This window comes from Hermetia illucens, chromosome 6, assembly GCF_905115235.1.
Source record: "Hermetia illucens chromosome 6, iHerIll2.2.curated.20191125, whole genome shotgun sequence".
Taxonomy (NCBI): domain Eukaryota; kingdom Metazoa; phylum Arthropoda; class Insecta; order Diptera; family Stratiomyidae; genus Hermetia; species Hermetia illucens.
In genome coordinates this window covers 20,963,181-20,983,795 of record NC_051854.1, presented here as the reverse complement: position 1 = coordinate 20,983,795, position 20,615 = coordinate 20,963,181, and the positions used below count along the sequence as shown (strand labels likewise).

The following is a 20,615-nucleotide window of genomic DNA, read 5'->3' as shown; positions in this document are numbered from 1 at the left end:
ATCTGGACTATGCCTGTATGAAAGCGCCAAATACCAGCGTATCATTAGCGCGGATAATGCCTAACATTGGAGGCCCAAGATAGAGTCGCAGATTACTTGTGAGCGGAGTGGTTCGCTCCACATTATTATACGCGGCACCGGTTTGGGAGGAAGCACTAGCGTGTGAGAGTAATCGGAGGAGAGTAGATATCACTTACCGCTTAGTGGCGCTTAGGATGTGCAGCGTCTTCAGAACAATGTCAGGCGAGGCAGCGTGTGTTATTGCGGCAATGATCCCGATAGACATTCTGGCAAGTGAAACACGCTGCCTGTACGGGGAAATGAAAATGAATCTTCCTGAAAAGGATACAGAATATCGAAAGGCAGCAACGGTGGGATGACTCGCAGAGGGATCGCTGGGCCCACACTTTGATTCCCCGTATTGAGGAGTGGATCCAGCGACGACACGGCGAGATTAACTACCATCTGGCGTAATTCGTGTCACAACATTGTGGTTACAGGAAGTATCTGGACCAATTCAGGCTGGATGATTCCCCCTTTTGTCCTGAATGTGGTTGCACAGCTGAGGCCCGGAGCATGTTATGTTTTTTTTTCAGAGAGAAGGAGCCTGGAAGACTCCGTGAAAATCAACCTGAGCCCGCGGAACATCGTTGGGGAAATTATGAAGTCCGAGGGAAACTGGTGTACGGTGAACTCCGCAAAGAAAAGTATACAGGAGGAACTAGGAAAAGCGAAGCTCGCAAGGAGGACGCAAAGAACGGAGCGCTTGGTCGCTTAAAGCGCAGTCCACCTCGCGAAGTAATGCTTTGCGCCGGCTCCGCTGGGAAAGAAGAATTAGAAAGTGGGGTTGGTTTTAGTGGGTGGGAATCTCACACGCTGCTGTAACGTGCCGCGCCAGTGTCTTTATAGGATTTCCATTTCCATCCATAAATAAAAAGAACAGACAGTAAACCGATTTTAATAAGGTTTTGTTTAACATAAAACCTTAAAAATGGGATGATATTCTCGACTTTAGGCAGCCAATATAAGGAAGGGGAAGAGACGCCCTGCAGTCCATATGTTCGTCGCAATTCAGACGCGGATACCTTGGTCAAATTTTCCTAGGTAAGGTTTTCATCAAAATAGAGTCTGCGTATTTTTGCATCTGGAAGATGGTTTAGTTGGTAGGTGCGCATCTCCAACATGTGCTCAGATTCGTATAAGCGGTTTTAAGGGAGAGTACATTGGGCCTAAGAAAAGGCCTGGGTGCTTGGAGCTTCGGTTCCCCCACCAAACTAACTAGCTAACACCAGTTGATACCTTGACAGAGTAGGAATAGGGCTTCAAATTATCCATTTGAACGAAAAATATTCTGTTGTTGAATCACGCAAAAGATGGAACTAATCCAAAAATTCTATCGAATTGATTCAAACTGAATATTTGTAGTGGGATTGAAAAATGCCTCATCTTGCCCGAAATACTATCAAATTTCGTTCTTTGTATTTACGAATTCAGTCCTACTACTTTGAATTTGATATAAAAAATGTAAATTCAATCTTTTCCTAGAAATATTGAAATAATTACCCAATCAACTTCCTATAGATATTAGCTATTTACGTCTATATTTTCATTATGTTTTCATTTTTCCCTTACCTTACAGTGCTGAAAAATGCCTTCGATGCATTCGATCAAGAGAAGAAAGGCTACATCGACACCACCATGGTCGGGACCATCTTAAGCATGTTAGGACACCAGTTAGACGACAAAGTCCTAGCAGAAATCATAGCCGAGGTAGACGAGGATGGCTCAGGACAAATCGAATTCGCGGAATTCACAACACTGGCTGCCAGGTTCCTGGTTGAAGAGGATGCAGAAGCGATGCAGGCTGAACTGAAAGAGGCTTTCCGGCTGTACGACAAAGAAGGCAACGGGTACATTACGACAGGAGTCCTTCGTGAAATTCTACGGGAACTAGACGACAAGTTGACCAACGAAGATCTGGACATGATGATTGAGGAAATTGATTCAGATGGATCTGGGACAGTTGACTTTGACGGTAATTTTTTTATTTAATTTTCCGATTTTGATTGATTTCCCTTTACAAAATTGCATAATTGTGCCATTTCCCAGCAGCGTACTATTTCCAAAGATTAATGCGCAACACAGCCATGAGGCTACTGTTTCCACGTATACCGAAACGACCCTCTAGACTGACGACCAGGTACTACTATTCACTAGAGTACAAACGACGACAAAACTAAGCATGGTCCAGTGGCGATAATCGGATCCTGGGAAAATTAATTATTTCTTCATAACTAAATCATTAATAACAAACCGGACCGACACGGAAAGATTGATTTTGAAATTTTCCAACACAATTGCCGTTTTCTTTCCTGCACTCAGAGCTTGTCACCGTTGCTTTCAATGTTAAATCATTTTTCAATAAAAAGGGTTCCCTGCTTGCTATTTGTCAGAAGCAGATAAATGATTTCGAATTTTAAATTTTCATCATTGAATACGTATAATGGCTCCATGCTAGGGACGGAGCGGCGGGGACGGGTATGAGAACATGTAATAAAGTGCACGCAACTGTCGCACAAAATTGATTGTGGTAAATTTAGATACCGGGAAGTGTTGGAATCACGGGATCGCTGTAAATTTAGATCAGATACTGCCGAGCCAGAAGTACAAGGGAATGTGCTTGCACGCAGTTCATGTCACTTTGCAATTTAAATAGACGCGATAGAAAGTAAGAGGATCTTTTGCAGGTGATGTGATGTGAACGGCTATTTTTGGCCAGCGAATATGCGAAACTTCAGTGCATGCAATATATGGTAGGAATCTACGTGATTTATACGCGTATGTTCCAGACGACTACATTCTTCTGTTCAAGGATGGGATTTCTTCACTGGCTTGTGTTTGGTTAGAATTTGCTTAATATATTCTTATTGCCCATAAAGGACGTTTTTCCTATGCCATTGCATACATAAATTTGTTAAAAATAAGAATCTGAAGAAAGTATCTTGTGCTGAAGCAATCTATTTAATAATGTGAAAGCTAGATTTAGAGGTTGAATTAAAGTAACGATTGAACGGATTGACATGGGGAACTGAAGGTAGGTACGTAAACGGAAATATACAGTGGCTTGGGACAGGTTATAACAACAATAGCGATCAATCTTTGAGCCATTTCTAACTCCTAGTTTGCGCATTATGTAATCTTTGGTAGTAAGATAAGATAACCAAGAAAAGGTGTCCTTTGCGAAAGTTTTATCCATTGCTGGTCCTCACAGCTATCCTGGTAACTGCGCGTCTTCACATAGATACCCAGTATCGATGAAGGTAGAAAGCTGTTTCCGAAATATGTATCAACATTTGTAGAAAATAAATACTTTTTGTTGGTGGGCCCGTCCTGTCCTTCCACTACCAACTAAACTTCTCCCCGTCATCAGAAAATTACCCTGCAACTGGTTTGACATATTATTTCGGGCTAGCCTTCCCGCTTTCTCGGCTTAGGGAATTTCTCTCACCAGCGGAAGGGGAGAGGAGGAAAGGAATTGTTAGTTCAAAGAATCCCTTACCATTTGGTTCAGATAGTCTCAGTCGAGTTCAATCTTTTTGACAGGTCCCTTCCTAGGGGTCTTAGTTATTGCGATATATTCCTGCAAAATTTGTATTATTTGGCAACAAAATTAACTACTAACTGATTATTAAACTCTAGACTAACGTCATCCCCGGATTGGCGAAATGCGGTTCGGCTCTCTTCAAGTATTCTCCCAGAACGTCACGCTCCTCCACGGTTATGCACTATGCTATTCTAGGGCAACCGACTCCTTCATCATCATCAATGGCGCAACAACCGGTATCCGGTCTAGGCCTGCCTTAAAAAGGAACTCCAGACATCCCGGTTTTGTGCTTGGGTCCACGAATTCGATATCCCTAAAAGCTGTCTGGCGTCCTGGCCTATGCCATCGCTCCATTTTAGGCAGGGTCTGCCTCGTCTTTTTTTTCTACCATAGATATTGCCCTTATAGACTTTCCGGGCTGGATCATCCTCATCCATACGGATTAAGTGACCCGCCTACAGAAGAAGAGATTCTCCTATGCCTTCGTCGTTACTTAATTCGCTGCTTTGGTGTAAATGAAATGTTAATAGTGCTTGGAAATACTTGATGTGCTTGGATAGTTAGTGATTCTTCTCTTATGGCGCAACCTTCACGTAGTTCAATGATACCGCTTCCTGATAGAGTCATCTGGGTATCTGTTGTGCCGCAGCCTATGTTTATCTCCTTGTCTTCGAAGAAATAGATCCAACGGTTGGTGTTTGGCAACTGGATCTATCGTGGTGGGTTATCTAATTTGGACATTTTGCATCGTTCTTTGGAAGGAATATGATTGATGAAGCTCATTTGACATGCATTCACTCTTGATCCTATGCAATATGAGGGATGCCGTTGTCTGAGTCCGATCGCCGTGCTCCAGCTCCTGATCAGGCATCGGATAGTACTGGTCACGATCCCAATTAACGATTAGATAACGTAACGTTGTTGTGATTGCAGAGACGATTCCATTAGCAGAGATAGGCACAGGAACAATATAGAATAGCTCGAAACTTTCGACCGATATTAATGGTAGTTTTAATCGGAAGATAATATGCTCTGCCATGATGCGTCCTTCAATAGTCATGATATGCACCCGTAAATGTGGGGGTAATTCCTCTTTGATGTTGGATAACTCTTGCTGTAGTTGTTGTGGTGCCAACATATGCGGGTTAAATTTTCCATTGTGTGTGTCAATAAGGACGTCTAGTAAACTTGTTTGTACCTTTTGATACTGGTTGACTAAAATTAAGAACTGCAACGCTGCTGATGAAAAGGTCTGCATCACTTCTTGTTCCCACACTTCCTTGGCTATCTTGTTTGTTTGCGTGGCGGTATGGTTGAGAGCTGCGTTTAGAGTTTTCATCGTTTTGTGGGTTGATTTCTCCAAGTTCATCATTACATTGACGGTGGAGTCAACGATGGACGACTGGTTTTTCATTAATTGCAGGAGATGTTCGTCGTTCCCCTTTAAGTTCTTTATAGTTTGTGCCATATTTGTAGCATAGTCAGAATCGAGTACTCCGAAGAGTGAGTTGGCAAGGTTACCAACGATATTTAGAGCTCTTCTTTTGTGTCTCCATGACATCTCCTTATTGAATGGCCGTAACAGTTCGTTATTAACTGGTATATCGCCTAAGAGATGGCTAAGCTGTATCATGGTGGTTAAACAGGAGTTATTGTTGTGTAGTTACAAATATTGTGAAGTCTCGCAATTCCTGTTTGTAGGTTGTCCCTGTTTTTCCAGTATGATGTGAGGTTGTAATAGACTATCAAATTCCAATCGTTTAGTATCAAGTGGGAGGCTCCTAAATTTTCGAAGTAGGTATCTGGTGAAGATTGGAAAGGGGTGAACCGTGCTGGGTTGGCTAGAAGGGGTAAGATTAAACTAGTCCACAGTAGCAGGTTTACTGGGGAGTGCGAAATTCTCTTCTTCTTCGCTCTTGAACATCGAGTTGCTTCTGAGTTTTGCGTGCAGGTATCTACAATCCATTCATTTGGTGGAGCGGGGGGTTTTTGCTGCGAGGAGTCTTCGGTGTCGTTCGGTTCTACCGGTAACGGTGCTAAGTTATAAATTGCTCTCTGTAGGACTCCTGACGATGTTTTGATCTCTGCTATTCTTATTGGACCATCTCGACCTTTTAATCCCTTTATTATTCGCCCCCATTTCCACTGCAGAACAGGAATATTGTCTTCTTTGATAGCCACCAACATTCCAGGTTTTACGTTTTCGCAGGTTTGTTTCCATTTTTGACGCTGTTGGACTTCCGACAAATATTCGCTTGACCATCTTTGCCAGTTTATTCTTTATGTCGTTGATTTCCTTCCACCTTTGCGGTAAATTGGCCTTTACTGCTTGGGCGTGTACGTCAACTGGGTTCGTTAGAAGTTCCCCAATTAAGAAATGACCTGGGATTAATGCCGTAAGGTCTCTGGCCTCGGATAATGGAGGTGTCAGTGGCCTTGAATTCAAAATAGCCTCGACTTCGATTATTAAGTTTGCCATTCCTTCATACGTAAGTTTTGCTGGGGACATGTTTCTGATTAAAAAGTGTTTGGCAGATTTTACTGCCGCCTTCCACAGGCCATCGAAATGTGGCGATTTTGGTGGAATCAAACGAAAATCAATACCCTTGGGTCTACAAAAATTGATCAGTTGTTCTTGGGATTTTTACCCGTATATGCTTTCGCTTAGTTCTGCTAGTTGATTTTTGGCGCCCACGAAGTTAGTTGCATCGTTGCAATATAGATTTCGGCAATGTACTCTACGCCCAATGAAACGTTTCGGCGCATTGATGAAGGCTTCTGTCGTTAGATTCGTCACTAGTTCCAAGTGCACCGCCTTTGTCGCAAAGCAACAAAAAACAGCAAGGGACGCCTGTTGCGGACGGTTGGTTCTCCCCTTAAAGTGAATCCATAGAGGGCCGGCGAAGTCGATACCAGTATTCGTGAATGCTCTGGCTGGTTGTACTCGATGGGCGGGCAGGTTCCCCATGAGCTGCGTCATGAGTTTTGGTTTCGCCCTTGCGCATTGCATACAGCTCTGCACGATAGATCTGATGGCTGATTTGCCTTTGATAGGCCAAAATCGTTGTCTCGCTATTGCCAATAAGGCTTGTGGTCCGGCGTGAAGATTATGGTGCAGATCATTTAAAACCAATCGAGTTACGTAATGGCCGTAAGGAAGGATGATCGGGGGTTTGGTATCATAAGTTAAATTTGAAGCTTCAAGCCGACCGCCGACTCTCAAAAGTCCGAATTCGTCTAAGAATGGATGCAGACTGCTCAATGGATCGTTGTTGTTTAATTGCTTGTTACGTGTTAGTTGCTGCATAGATTCTTGATACACATTCCATTGAGCTTCCTTTATTATTACTCGCAAGGGTTCCTCCATTTCGCTTGCAGTTAAGAGCGATTTTTCTCGTTCCTTGTGGTTCGTTGTTCGTGAATTCCTAACGAACCGTAGCAAGTACATGTTCCATTATGCGTTGTAGTAGTTGAAAAGAGTTTTAATGGTCGATTTGATTGATAGGGGAAATTGAGTCCTTCACCAAGGCCAATACCATTTTTGAACGTTTTTTCTGCAAGTTGATATCTACATTATGAAACCTTTTCCGCCAGCACTCTTCAGTCCCATGAAGAAATATTGGCCCATAGAACCAGAGGGCATAATTCTGCAGTTTTCCAGGAGCGACACCTGTGGATATCAAATCTGCTGGATTCTCCTTTGAACGTACGTGCCTCCATTGCTTGGGTGAGGATTTTTGCTGAATAACAGCGACTCGATTAGCCACGAACGTATAAAATGACGATGCTTCCACATTGATCCAATTTAGGACAATTTCAGAGTCTGTCCAGTAAAAGCAATTATAGTCTGGAATTTGTATGTCCCGTTTAAGCCGATGAACGAGTTCAGCTGCTAACCTTGCTGCACACAATTCTAATCTTGGTAGGATTACTCGTTTTAATGGTTCTATCTACGACAAGACACATAAAAGACGAACTGTGCGAACCCCATCTGAATGAATAGCTCCCAAGTGTACCGCTGCACCATACGCCTTTTCCTAAGCGTCCGAAAAGACATGGAACTGTATTTTTTTAGGTACCTTCCCTCCAACTATGTGACGAGGTACCTTAATTTACCTCAACCCCTGCAAGTCATTATAATATCTTGCCCATTCCGTCTGTAGTTCTAAAGAAATTTCTTCATCCCAACCTATTCTGAGGCTCCACAGCCTTTGAAGGATGATTTTAGCAGTATCTGTAACTGGTGCCATCAATCCTAACAGATCGAACAGATGAGCGATATCTGACAGCGCTGATCTCTTTGTTACTTTCTTAGATTCCGTGTATGGGCATCTAATTTTAAATTCATCTGACTTGGGAGCCCAAACTAATCCTAGTGTCTTCACGTTTTCCTCCCTTTCTTGCGTTATGTCCAGTTGGAGTGCCTGATCCTCAACAGGAATGTTGTTTAAAAGATTTTTGTTGTTCGCATAGCAATTTCGAAGCTCAATGCCGGCTGATTGTAAGATTGTGCGAAGTTGATGTTGCTTCTCAATAGCTTCTGACAAGGTGTTTGCACCTGACATCACATCGTTCATATAAAAATCTCGTCTTAATGCAGCCTAACGGGATGGGTATTTGTGCGTTGTTTTTGATGATAATTCTTGTAGGCATTTGGGGGCTAGATATGGTGCAGAGGAAGTATTATATGTGACCGTATTCAGCTGATAACATCTTATAGGTTCATTAGGCTAATTTCGCCATAGAATTAGTTGAAATCTCCTGTCTCCCTCCGACACCTGGACTTGCCGATACATCTTTTCGATGTCGGCAGTAAAAACAAAGCAAGGAAGCCGGAATCGTGTGAGAATGGTAAATAATTCGGATTGGATGGTAGGTCCTGTATCAAGTACATCGTTCATACTGTATCCAGAAGAGGTTTCCGATCCCCTAGATTTGCCGAGTTTTGCTGGATCGACCTTGAAAGGCAGTTTCACAATGAAACGTCCAATGTTCGTTCGTCTCATGGTTTGAGCAAAATGATTTCACACTTTATTTCTTGTGTTGTCAACGCATGGTTATCTGTAGATTCTGGTTCCCCCAATTTTCAAAAACGCTCTATCTGCTCGCTGAGCTTGGAATCATCGGTCTTGAGGATGCTGCATGTTATTTCTATCTGATAGGATGTTGCAACCCTTCCAGCAATTATCCAGCCAAAGACCGTGTTTTGCAGCAGTGGAAGGTTCCTTGATAGCCGCATCTGCCCTGTAGCTAATAGTTCGTAGTAAATGTCATGTTCGAGAAGTAGATCAATACGTCCCGGTCAAAATGAGGATCGGCAAGCTGAATGTTGCCGGGTATGGCCAAATTCCTTGAATTCAGACCTTACGACGGTTGAGAGGATGTTATATGCGGTAAAACTATAGCGTCTATCTTCCGTACAAACGTAGTGATTCTTGATTGGAATGACGACGTAACCTTTTGTTGCGACGTGCCGCGCAGACCTCGAATGTGTATTTGGAAACTATTATAGTTCGTTCTAGTCCCAACTTTCTTACAGCCGTTTCTGTGATTATGTTTATTTGAGAACCGCTATCCAGCAGAGCTCTCATTTCTATCGACTTCCCCATTTTGTTTATCACCTTGATGAGTACAGTAGTTAACAGAACAAAGGCCCTTCTGATGCAGATATTTCCGTTGATAACGTGGCAGAATGGTTGACATTTGTAGAACCTTTGTCCTTTACAGTACGTGATACTGGTTCTTGCTTGGTGGCGTTGGCTGTTGTTTGAATTGCGGTGATAAAGGACCTAGTTTTGTCTTGATTGGTGGCGTCCATATGTAGTAGAGTATTGTGCTTCTTGTCACATTTAAGGCAACTTTCTGCGCCGCACTATGCACTTCGATGTCCTTCGCGTAGACAGTTCAAACATAGCCTCAGCTACTTGATTTTGGCTACTCGATCCCAGATGGACAATTGTTTGAAGGTTTCACATGAGTAGATTCGATGGCTTCCCTTACAGTTTTTGCATTGTAAAGGTTGACTGTTCTTGGTGGATATTAAAGCTGAGGTTCGGTTGCTTGTGGGTTTGTTTTGAGTTGTACTCCTCTTGTCGCTACACAAGGCCTCTAACGACTGAAAGCGTCTTTTCAAAAACGCGAGAAATGCATCAATCGGCTGCAGTTCTCGTGGTGAAGGTTCGTAAGCTTGTCTAACTTCTTCAGTAAAATATATAATAAAATGGGATCCCAACTCGCTATATTGATATGAAAGTTCTCGAATCCTGCTAGACATTCCTTCGTAACGTCATGAAGATTTTTCAATGCACTGGAGGAGTCCGAAGTAATCATCGGCTGCTGTGGGAGCCTATCCAATAGTGTGGCTATCATCAATCGTTGATTGCTGTAGCGGTTTGTTAGCGTCGTCCATGCAATGTCATAATTTTCGTCAGTGATGGGAAAATGACGTATAAGTCGCTTTGCTTCACCCTTTAGATTGCTCTTCAAATGCCATATTTTCTGAGCATTCCCCAATTGTTGCTTGTGAATCATCTGGCGGGATAAGTCGTGGAAGGATTGCCATTGTGTATAATCGCTGTCAAAGGTAGGAATTGTCAGATGTGGTAAGTTGATGCTTGGAAAGGTCCTTGTAGCGGGAGCTATGCTAGGCTCTAATTTTGAACGGCATTCAGCGAGAAATATTAAGGTGTCTTGAATTCGCTCTTCGAGGTGGGGAAAATTCTCCTCATTGTACCCCAACTCATTTGGATCGTTGGAATATTGCCATATATTCTGATGGCCTTGATGCAACTCCTCCCAGTACTTTGATAAAGTAGCTGTCTTCAGTTCATAGTATGATTTGGGTTGTGCCTGTTCAATTGTGTCGATATCGCTAATGATATTTTCCATAGCCCGTATCCTTAATTCCTGTTGAGTTATTAGTACCACAAGATCGTTCTGAGCATTGTTTACTGCCCTGGCGGCCCTTGTATCCAAGGTACCCGTGGCTAATTTACCAAATCAGTATTCAGCTTAGACGTGCCTTCCAAACCCTGAAGGCGTTCCACTATGTCATCCTTGTACTTGGTGTGCTCGCGCTGCATTGAAGAGAAATATTGTTTCTCGAAATATCGATGATCGGGAACGTAATGCGCTAATTCTTGAAGTTCTTCATTTCTCTCCCAAAAAGGTTGTCCAGGGATTTTTTAATTGTTCTCATCTCGTCGTGAGATATTCCTCTGTCTTATGAGCTACCGGATCCTTCCGCTAGTTGCTCAAAAGACGTTGAATCTCCTGGCCCGTCACATCTTGTTGGTGAGTGAGCTTATTCACTTTCTCACGTACCGCCTCCATGATTTGCTAGGATGAATTCCACAAAGTTTTTAATTTGTCTCGTGTCCGTTTAACGTTGTGATCGGCCGATCACGTCGGGGTCACCAAAAAATGTCTTGTATCTGATAGGTCCACTCGGTGATACACCGAGTGAGCCTTTCTCCTTGATCGGGTGAAACAATTGCTCAAGTCAAAAGAAGAAGCTTGGACGCAGCAGATGGTCTAGGGCCTCGAATTCTGGAACAAACGTTATGCATTTCGAAATCTGGGTTGAAAGCCAAGCGTCATCTAACATAGCCGCCTTGGTTTAGGACCTTGGTTTAAAGCGCGATCATGGCCCGTTAACCAATTGTCCTGAGGGCAGAAATGAGTATTGGGGAAAATGCGAGAACAGCAAGATTTTCTCTCTAGACGGAAAACTTCAGGATGTTCCCCTGGAGGTCCTTGCCGCTAAAATTCATAAATGTATTCACATTTCAGAAACTTAGCCAAAGGTTACTCAACAAATTTCAATTGTCTATGCACGCTATGTTGTGCACCAAGAAATCTGGCTTCTACGATATCCTTAAACGTTTATTGCCCAAAGGATGTCGATGCCTGCATGTGCAAATCCAATTAGTGAAGTACGTTTTATAATTGCAAAGCGGACAAGTCACTGCAGGTTGTGCTAGAAAGGCGATAACAGTTGCAAATGTGAACTCAGCTTGCTTTTAAGCCTTATGAATCCAACTCTAGGGTTTTTTGTGATCTCCTAGAAGACTGGTTCTAATCTAGATGTAGGATATGACGCAAATTATTCCAATGTATCAGTAGTCCCTCTTGATTTGCGTAAACTTCATGCTGTATTTAAGTTGGGACGCTCCTATGCTTCACACAAATGGATAAGGAAACAATCGAGTTACTGGCTTAAATCTTTTGTTTCAACTGAGACCTGTTTGAAAGGTCCTTGTTATGCAAAGACAAATTTTTGTCTGTCTTCCAAAATATTACAAATAAATAAAAGGATAACTTTGCGTTTACTTTAACTAAATTATGTTCCATAAATGTCTGAGGATGCATCATTAGAGCCGTAAATGTATCGAAGATCCAAACCACTTCTTTTTTTATACACGGTGGAATTTGATCAAGTTGTACAAACTTTACTGCATTTTGCTCTGCGAATCTTAGAAATTTCAGGCATCACTTTAACATAGAAGGATAAATATTATTGGTAAATGTCCTGCAATAGTTGTTTCGCTTGACATTTCACTGACTTCTGTATTTCTGCATGTTTAGCTTTCCTTCCAAGGTCTTCATAAACCGGTTCTCTTGTGGTGAGCCAGTAGATACCGTAACAGTCTACTGCCAACTGTTTGCTGGCACTTTTCGCCATATTTTGCTTTACGGACTTTTATATTCAGCAAAACTACTTGTGAGGTGTTTACACCCACGCTTTTCTTCAATTGCAGCATGATATACATTTTTATAATGTTCCAATGAAGGAGGCTTTCTCCAGCATTGATGTATCCTGAAGAGGGCTTTACCGAACGTTAAAATTGAAATAAGTTTTCATTAGACTTAGCTTTTACTAAGGAGCGCATCTCTTTTATATATTTTTTATGTGAAACGTCTTCTATACCTACACTGCATATTCCCACGCCAAATTTCCATCCTTTAGGAAATACGGACAGCCTCAGCACTTTCATCACTTCCTTCAATTTACCAGGAGGGACACTGGTTAGCGTTTGGGGGTTTGTTGTCCTCTGTCCTTCACGTTCCAAAGAACTCCGAACTCATGCATGACCTGGTATAAGCCTTTCACCCTATTTATACTATACAAGCCTAATTGGGTATTAATAAATATCCCCTCGCCTGCCATCGGCTAAATGAGCTTTCATTTTTCTTCAGTAAGATCCAAATTGCAATGAAATGTATAATTTTTCACTGGAAATTTCCATTGCTTCTACCAAGGACATCCTCCAATCCTAAGAATTGTTGTCAATGTCTTTTACTAGGTAGTCACCGTGCTATTATGGCCCGCTATATATCATACATGCTACCACCTCCTCTATTCTACCCAGTAAGAAAGGCGTAGAAGTCGCCTGTGTTGACCTTTATCACACTTTTGTCAAATGATCGTCCTTGTCCACACTGGACTTTTTCAACCCAAACACCAAATCTTCCTTTTGAGCTCTTACATCCTGCTGACTTTTTGGTCAACTTGAGTTGGCCATCGTTAGATCTTTTAAGCTTCGAGTAGCTTTGACCTTTTCTAATATGTACGCGTATGGCAAATTGACATTTCCCTAGTCATTTCCCTTGGGTTTTCACCTCATTTACGGCATCCCTTTTGGGTCTTTCCATGTGATGAGTCCTTTTGTTAGGCGCCAGGTAGCTCCAGACAGAATCTCCTCCCTTTGGCAGCATTTTTTTCCGTTTTTATCCAGGTGACTGGGGGTGTTGTGCCATTTTTGTCTCCTGTGGTACTGTGGGGACAGCGTGTTTCCGCTTTCCCTTTAGTCTTTCTTCCTCTTGTCGCGTATTCTAACGGACCCTGGTGGCTCTTTTCATATTTTCTATGGTTGGGTGTTGGGGGTTCCTATCCTATTTTCATTCCCAGCTACGCAAATAATAATTCCTCCAGATTATGACTTCGTTTCGATTAATCTCTTTACCTATTCCTCTATTTTCTGTTGCATACCTTTTGCCTTTCAATGGACGAACTTCTATTTCAGATTCTGAACTACCCTATCCGGTGTCCTTAACAAATACAAGACACCTTATAACTTTTTCGGTGATGATGGAGTATTTTTTTTTAACAAAAAAAAAGGAATTTTAATTTTTCTATATATATTTATTGACAATATATTCATTAACATTTTAATGTAAAAAAATATTTAAGCATGAAACTCCTTAACGTGGGTTGCGCTACTTCGAAGATATCTCCCTTGAATGAAAGGTTGTGGAGCGTCTCCATAACTTCAACTGATTGGCTTATCTGAAATCAAAAAATGAAATACCATTAGAATTAGATAATGTTGAAAATCAAATAGTTGAAAAATGACTAGTCCACAGTATGTCTAAAAGGATTCATTGCTCGCACTAAAATCGGGCAGGAAATTCATGATTTTAGATGGGATATAGGAGGTAAGACCTAATTCCATCTGAGGGTTGACAGGGGAGCAAAAAGAAGACTGAGGGAGACAAGGGATAAAGTACGACGAATATTCGACACAAAATATCAAACAGGATAGGGGATAATTCCGTTGTCTCTCATCCTCTGTCCTCTTACCGTCCCCACGTACTCGGGAAGGGTGATCAGAACCGAGTCTGCAAGGGACTCATCTGAAGTGGCTTTGGCCACGAAGCCTCACCGGAGGTTATCTGGTACCATCGGGACTGGGACGGCCCTCTGAGAGCATATGCTCCAGGAGAATTCCTGGAGGATGATCTTCTGTCCTCCGTCTTTTGCCCTCTGTTCTTTTTCTTCTGCCCTCCATCCTCTGTCCTCCGTTCTCTGATCTCGATCCTTTGTCCTCTGTCCACTCACTTCCATCCTCTGCTTTCTTTCCTCTGGTCTCCATCCCGTTCTCTGCTTTCTTTCCTCTTTTTTCTTTTTCTTTTTTTTCTTTTTTTTTCTTTTTCTTTTTTTTTCTTTTTTTTTTTTTTTCTTTTTTTTTTTCTTTTTTTTTTCTTTTCTTTTTCTTTTTTTTTCTTTTCTTTTTCTTTTTTTTTTTTTTCTTTTTTCTTTTCTTTTTTCTTTTTCTTTTTTTTTTTTTTTCTTTTTTTTTTTTTCTTTTTTTCTTTCTTTTTTTTTTTTTTTTTTTTTTTTCTTTTTTTTTTTTTTTTCTTTTCTCTTTTTTTTTCTTTTTTTTTTTTCTTTTTCTTTCTTTTTTTTTTCTTTTTTTTTTTTCTTTTTTTTTCTCTTTTTTTTCTTTTTTTTTTTTTTTTTTTTTTTTTTTCTTTTTTTTTTTTTTCTTTCTTTTTTTCTTTTTTTTTTTTTTTTTTTCTCTTTTTTTTTTTTTTTTTTTTTTTTTTTCTTTTTTTTTCTTTTTTTCTTTTTTTTTTTTTTTTTTTTCTTTTTTTTTTTTTTCTTTTTTTTTTTCTTTTTTTTTTTTTTCTTTTTTTTTTCTTTTTCTTTTTTCTTTCTTTCTTCTATCTTCTATCTTCTATCTTCTATCTTCTATCTTCTATCTTCTATCTTCTATCTTCTATCTTCTATCTTCTATCTTCTATCTTCTATCTTCTATCTTCTATCTTCTATCTTCTATCTTCTATCTTCTATCTTCTATCTTCTATCTTCTATCTTCTATCTTCTATCTTCTATCTTCTATCTTCTATCTTCTATCTTCTATCTTCTATCTTCTTCTATCTTCTTCTATCTTCTTCCATCTTCTTCCATCTTCTTCTATCTTCTTCTATCTTCTTCTATCTTCTTCTATCTTCTTCTATCTTCTTCTATCTTCTTCTATCTTCTTCTATCTTCTTCTATCTTCTTCTATCTTCTATCTTCTTCTATCTTCTATCTTCTTCTATCTTCTTCTATCCTCTTCTTCTTCTATCTTCTTTTCTTCTATCTTCTTCTTCTTCTTCTTCTTCTTCTTCTATCTTCTTCTTCTTCTTCTATCTTCTTCTATCTTCTTCTATCCTCTTCTATCTTCTTCTATCTTCTTCTTTCTTCTTCTATCTTCTTCTATCTTCTTCTATCTTCTTCTATCTTCTTCCATCTTCTTCCATCTTCTTCTATCTTCTTCTATCTTCTTCTTCTTCTTCTATCTTCTTCTATCTTCTTCTATCTTCTTCTATCTTCTTCTTTCTTCTTCTATCTTCTTGTATCTTCTTCTATCTTCTTCTATCTTCTTCTATCTTCTTCTATCTTCTATCTTCTTCTATCTTCTTCTATCCTCTTCTTCTTCTATCTTCTTTTCTTCTATCTTCTTCTTCTTCTTCTTCTTCTATCTTCTTCTTCTTCTTCTTCTATCTTCTTCTATCTTCTTCTTCTTCTTCTATCTTCTTCTATTTTCTTCCTCTTCTATCTTCTTCTTCTATCTTCTTCTTCTTCTATCTTCTTCTTCTTCTTCTTCCTCTTCTATCTTCTTCTTCTATTTTCTTCTGTCTTTTTCTGACAGGAGAGAGAAGATAGAAGAAGAATAAGATAGAAGAAGATAGAAGAAGTGGAAGATAGAAGAAGAAGAAGATAGAAGAAGAAGAAGAAGATAGAAGAAGATAGAAGAAGATGGAAGAAGATAGAAGAAGATAGAAGAAGATAGAAGAAGATAGAAGAAGAAGATAGAAGAAGATAGAAGAAGATGGAAGAAGATGGAAGAAGATAGAAGAAGATAGAAGAAGATAGAAGAAGATAGAAGAAGATACAAGAAGATAGAAGAAGAAAGAAGAAGATAGAAGAAGATAGAAGAGGATAGAAGAAGATAGAAGAAGATAGAAGAAGAAGAAGAAGATAGAAGAAGAAGAAGAAGAAGAAGATAGAAGAAGAAGAAGAAGAAGAAGAAGATAGAAGAAGATAGAAGAAGAAGAAGATAGAAGAAGAAGAAGATAGAAGAAGAAGAAGATAGAAGAAAAGAAGATAGAAGAAGAAGAAGATAGAAGAAGAAGAAGATAGAAGAAAAGAAGATAGAAGAAGATAGAAGAAGATACAAGAAGATAGAAGAAGAAGAAGAAGATAGAAGAAGAAGAAGAAGAAGAAGAAGATAGAAGAAGATAGAAGAAGATAGAAGAAGAAGAAGAAGAAGAAGATAGAAGAAGAAGAAGATAGAAGAAAAGAAGATAGAAGAAGAAGAAGATAGAAGAAAAGAAGATAGAAGAAGATAGAAGAGGATAGAAGAAGAAGAAGATAGAAGAAGAAGAGGAAGATAGAAAAAGAAGAAGAAGAAGAAAGAAGAAGATAGAAGAAGATAGAAGAAGATAGAAGAAGATAGAAGAAGATAGAAGAAGATAGAAGAAGATAGAAGAAGATAGAAGAAGATAGAAGAAGATAGAAGAAGATAGAAGAAGATAGAAGAAGATAGAAGAAGATAGAAGAAGATAGAAGATAGAAGATAGAAGAAGATAGAAGAAGATAGAAGAAGATAGAAGATAGAAGATAGAAGATAGAAGATAGAAGATAGAAGATAGAAGATAGAAGATAGAAGATAGAAGATAGAAGATAGAAGATAGAAGATAGAAGATAGAAGATAGAAGATAGAAGATAGAAGATAGAAGATAGAAGATAGAAGATAGAAGATAGAAGATAGAAGATAGAAGATAGAAGATAGAAGATAGAAGATAGAAGATAGAAGATAGAAGATAGAAGATAGAAGATAGAAGAGAGAAGACAGAAGACAGAAGACAGAAGACAGTGGAGTGAAAAAACAGGAGACGGAAAAGCAGAAGACAGAAAAAACAGAAGATGGAAAAGGCAAAAGACAAAAGACAGAAAAATAGAAGACGGACGACAGGAAAGACAGAAAAGAGAGAAGAGAGAAAAGACAGGAGACAGAAGACAGGAAAGATAGAAGACAGAAAGCAGAAAACAGAGGGCAGAACTGTCGTCTGTCGTCTGACCGGACAGGAGATGCGGCCAAGTAGGTCATCAAGCGAAGACCTGCAGTAAAAGCGAAAGTTGGGTTCTCTGCAAGGATCGTGCGCGTCTGGTGAGAGCGTCCCACATACTGCGGATTCGGGACGGTGTCCAATCTCAGGCGGAATTGGAAACGGAACGGGTTTGTTTGGATCCGGTGTTTAGGGATAACGTTTTTTAGCGTTTACCTGACGCCGAACGAGGCGATGCCGGACTTTTGGCTGTTATGGAGGTCGTAGATGCGGTTAATCGAGTCGAGGCACACAGCCGCCGATCTCTATGGACTCTATGGACAGATATGCTAGGCCCATTAGAGAACTCATTTCACGTGCCAAGCTATCTCTTGCGAATATTGAGGGATTATCTGAAAGACCGCTCCCTGTTCTATGAGACGGTAGAGGGCCAAAGGAGGATGGAAATCATGTCGGGAGTAGCACAGGGATGCATTCTAGGGACCTCTGGAACGCTTCCTACAATAGTCTACTGAGACTCGGTATGCCCAAAGAGTTGCACCTGGTCGGTTATGCTGACAACATTGCGGCACTTGTTGCCGGACGTACCATTAGACAGATACAAAGCAGTCTTGGTATATTGAGGCAATGGGTAAGCGGATGGAACCGAAGTAGTCATCTTGACCAGAAGGAGAATCCCAACCCTGCGTCCCATGTCGATCAGCGAGTTGACTATAAAGTCAAAACTAGTGGTTAAATAACTTTGTTTAATGCTCGACTCGAAGATGAGCTTTTTCGTGCAAATCAAAGCAGGACATATATCTACTAGGAGACGTCACCTTTGCCAAGTCTATCTTGGACTGCGTTGAGTAGCTCCTCGAAATTCTCCTTCACTTCTGCACTGGAAGTCTCCGATTGTACACAATACTACAATATTGAGATATTCCTCATCTTGAACTGCAATCATGCAGTGAGTACTCTCTTTGCTACCAGTTCTTAGACTGAAAGGCACGCCTAGGGTGTACGATAAGCATTAATCTGGCACTGAATCCATCCGAAAGCCAACAATGCCGCAAGAGGGAGAGTACTGCTCTCCAGAATCTCACCGCCTTACCTCGCGTAATCCCAAATGTCCAGCCTGTATTGGCGAAATTTTCACTGAACTTGACAACAAGGGAGCATTTTGGAGGCCCTCAAAGTGTTGACACATTTCAGAATCCATTGTTCATTATAAACCATTGTCCAGTCCGATTCCGATGTGGGGAAGTTTTTACCCATGAATCTCCATCCATTTTAGTCGCCTTTTAAGACAAGAGCAGCAGGGCAGGGTGTAAAAGTCATATTTAATGAACAAGAATGTAATCAAATCCACGAATGTAATCGAAAATGTAAGATATAATTAAGAGGCAATAGTCAACCGTTAAACAGGAATAGCCTGGAAATTAAATATAATCCCCGATTCATGAGTCATTCTATTTAATCACAACCTGAGTATGTAATTGTTAAATGAATAACGTTTTTTAATGGTAATCTACATGCCAAGCAACCAATATTGACTCCTAGAATTCGTCCTTGATAATCAGGTCCCCTCCTTTCTTCTAATTTTATTTCTTGTATTGCACAGGAAGTGGTAATTCATGAGAGCCAAATGTAAAGAGATATTAATTGATCAAATACAAATATTTTGATTACTAGATTTTTTTATAATTAAGTAGTAGAAACATGTGTACATACATAGCCAGAAATACCAACCCACTAATGACTGTCCAGTTGAATAATAACATTCCCACACTGATCTCTCGAGCACCCAATTAATTTCGATTTTTCTATTCATATTTCAGAATTCATGGAGGTCATGACTGGCGGCGATGATTAAGTATCTAAATGATTTGCCTATCTCAGCGAGAAGACAAATGTTACCGATTTATCCGTACATGCAACAATTGAACTTATCATTAATTTCGAGTCAACACCAAAAGTATTCGTGCGAACACCGCACTAAGCCGTACTTCCACCTTCTCAATATCACTTAATTTGGCGGCGGACACATTCAAAACCAGAAATCTCAGCGTAAAATCAAACCACCATTGACATGAGATATTTTTCTACCTTTCAGATACTATCGATATGTCCAGTATCTACGCAATGTAATTAATATCCGGGTACATAAGTAATGATCTAATTATTGTAGATATCTAGTAATGAAGCGGGAGAGCGCGAGATCTTACAATACCAAATATTTATATAAAGATAAACAAGACACTAAGAAGTAAATAAAACAGGACAAGATAGCGACAATATTCGGATTGTTTTTAATCGATTTTCAGTACACACGTCGATGAGCCAATTACAACAGAGACGTTATGTTACACTTTTCACTTTTAATTGACACAGCACGTCGAGTCAATGCTATTGTTATTATCTGAATTTGTCTTCAGTTCTCCCCATTTTGCCGGGATTTTCTTTGTTTCCGTTTGCGCATCCAATGGTTGTAATTCACTTTCGTTTCCGTTTATTTTTACAAGCAAGAGGACAAACAACTGAGAAAGGCTTAAGATATAGTAGAATTAATACAATCGTAAATATTTATTTATTTCGTACATAATAGAGACGGAGCCGACATTTTAATCTTCATCAACTTTTTGAAATAAAGTCATGCTGTCAACTCTGGGATCGTGTTGTTTTATTGTAGGTGGAAATCACACTGGATAAAGGAAAACAGGTCCTTGGAATATGTGTCCAGTTTCCAACCCCGACACTCTCTCCCTTTACAGCTAATGCCAAAACTAAATCTTATATCGGAAAGTACTAATCAAGCAACTAAAAATTGTATCATTACTTACTTACCTACCCAAATGGTGTGATAGACAGACTAACAGAAAGATATCTGTAGTTGTAGAAATAAGCGCTCATGTGCTTTTCTTTCAGATTGTCTGTGGGAAAGTGTTTGCTCATCTATGGTACGAACATCAAAAGGATTTTAGGAAGGATTCTCAAACTTGCGATGTAAGGGCTCGGAACTGCAGTACCAAATGCTTTTGGGAGTAAGCAGGCTTCCGACATGGCATAAGCCATTAGGCAGTGCCATGGAAAAACCGAAATCTACTGTGTCAAAAATGTCACCGGTAATCCTGGTGATACCTAACCGTAGGTAAACGAGGAGATAGTGGTAGTGGAGAGTGAGCTGGCTGCG

General features: G+C 40.0%; 1 protein-coding gene across 4 annotated transcripts in view; it reads left to right on the top strand.

Moving 5' to 3' along the window:
* LOC119659888 (troponin C) overlaps positions 1–20,095 on the top strand; it is a 60,198-nt gene extending 40,103 nt beyond the window's left edge. For 2 of the 4 annotated variants that reach the window (XM_038068208.1, XM_038068210.1), the window contains 2 exons: positions 1,640–2,035; positions 2,110–2,469. In XM_038068208.1, the coding sequence (XP_037924136.1) occupies positions 1,640–2,035; positions 2,110–2,240 (527 nt within the window). In that variant the 3' untranslated portion in view covers positions 2,241–2,469. Of the gene's footprint in view, positions 1–1,639; positions 2,036–2,109; positions 2,470–19,263 lie in introns of those variants that run through there. The other 2 variants (XM_038068211.1, XM_038068209.1) reach the window with 2 other exon arrangements.
* Positions 20,096–20,615: the final 520 nt, after the last annotated feature.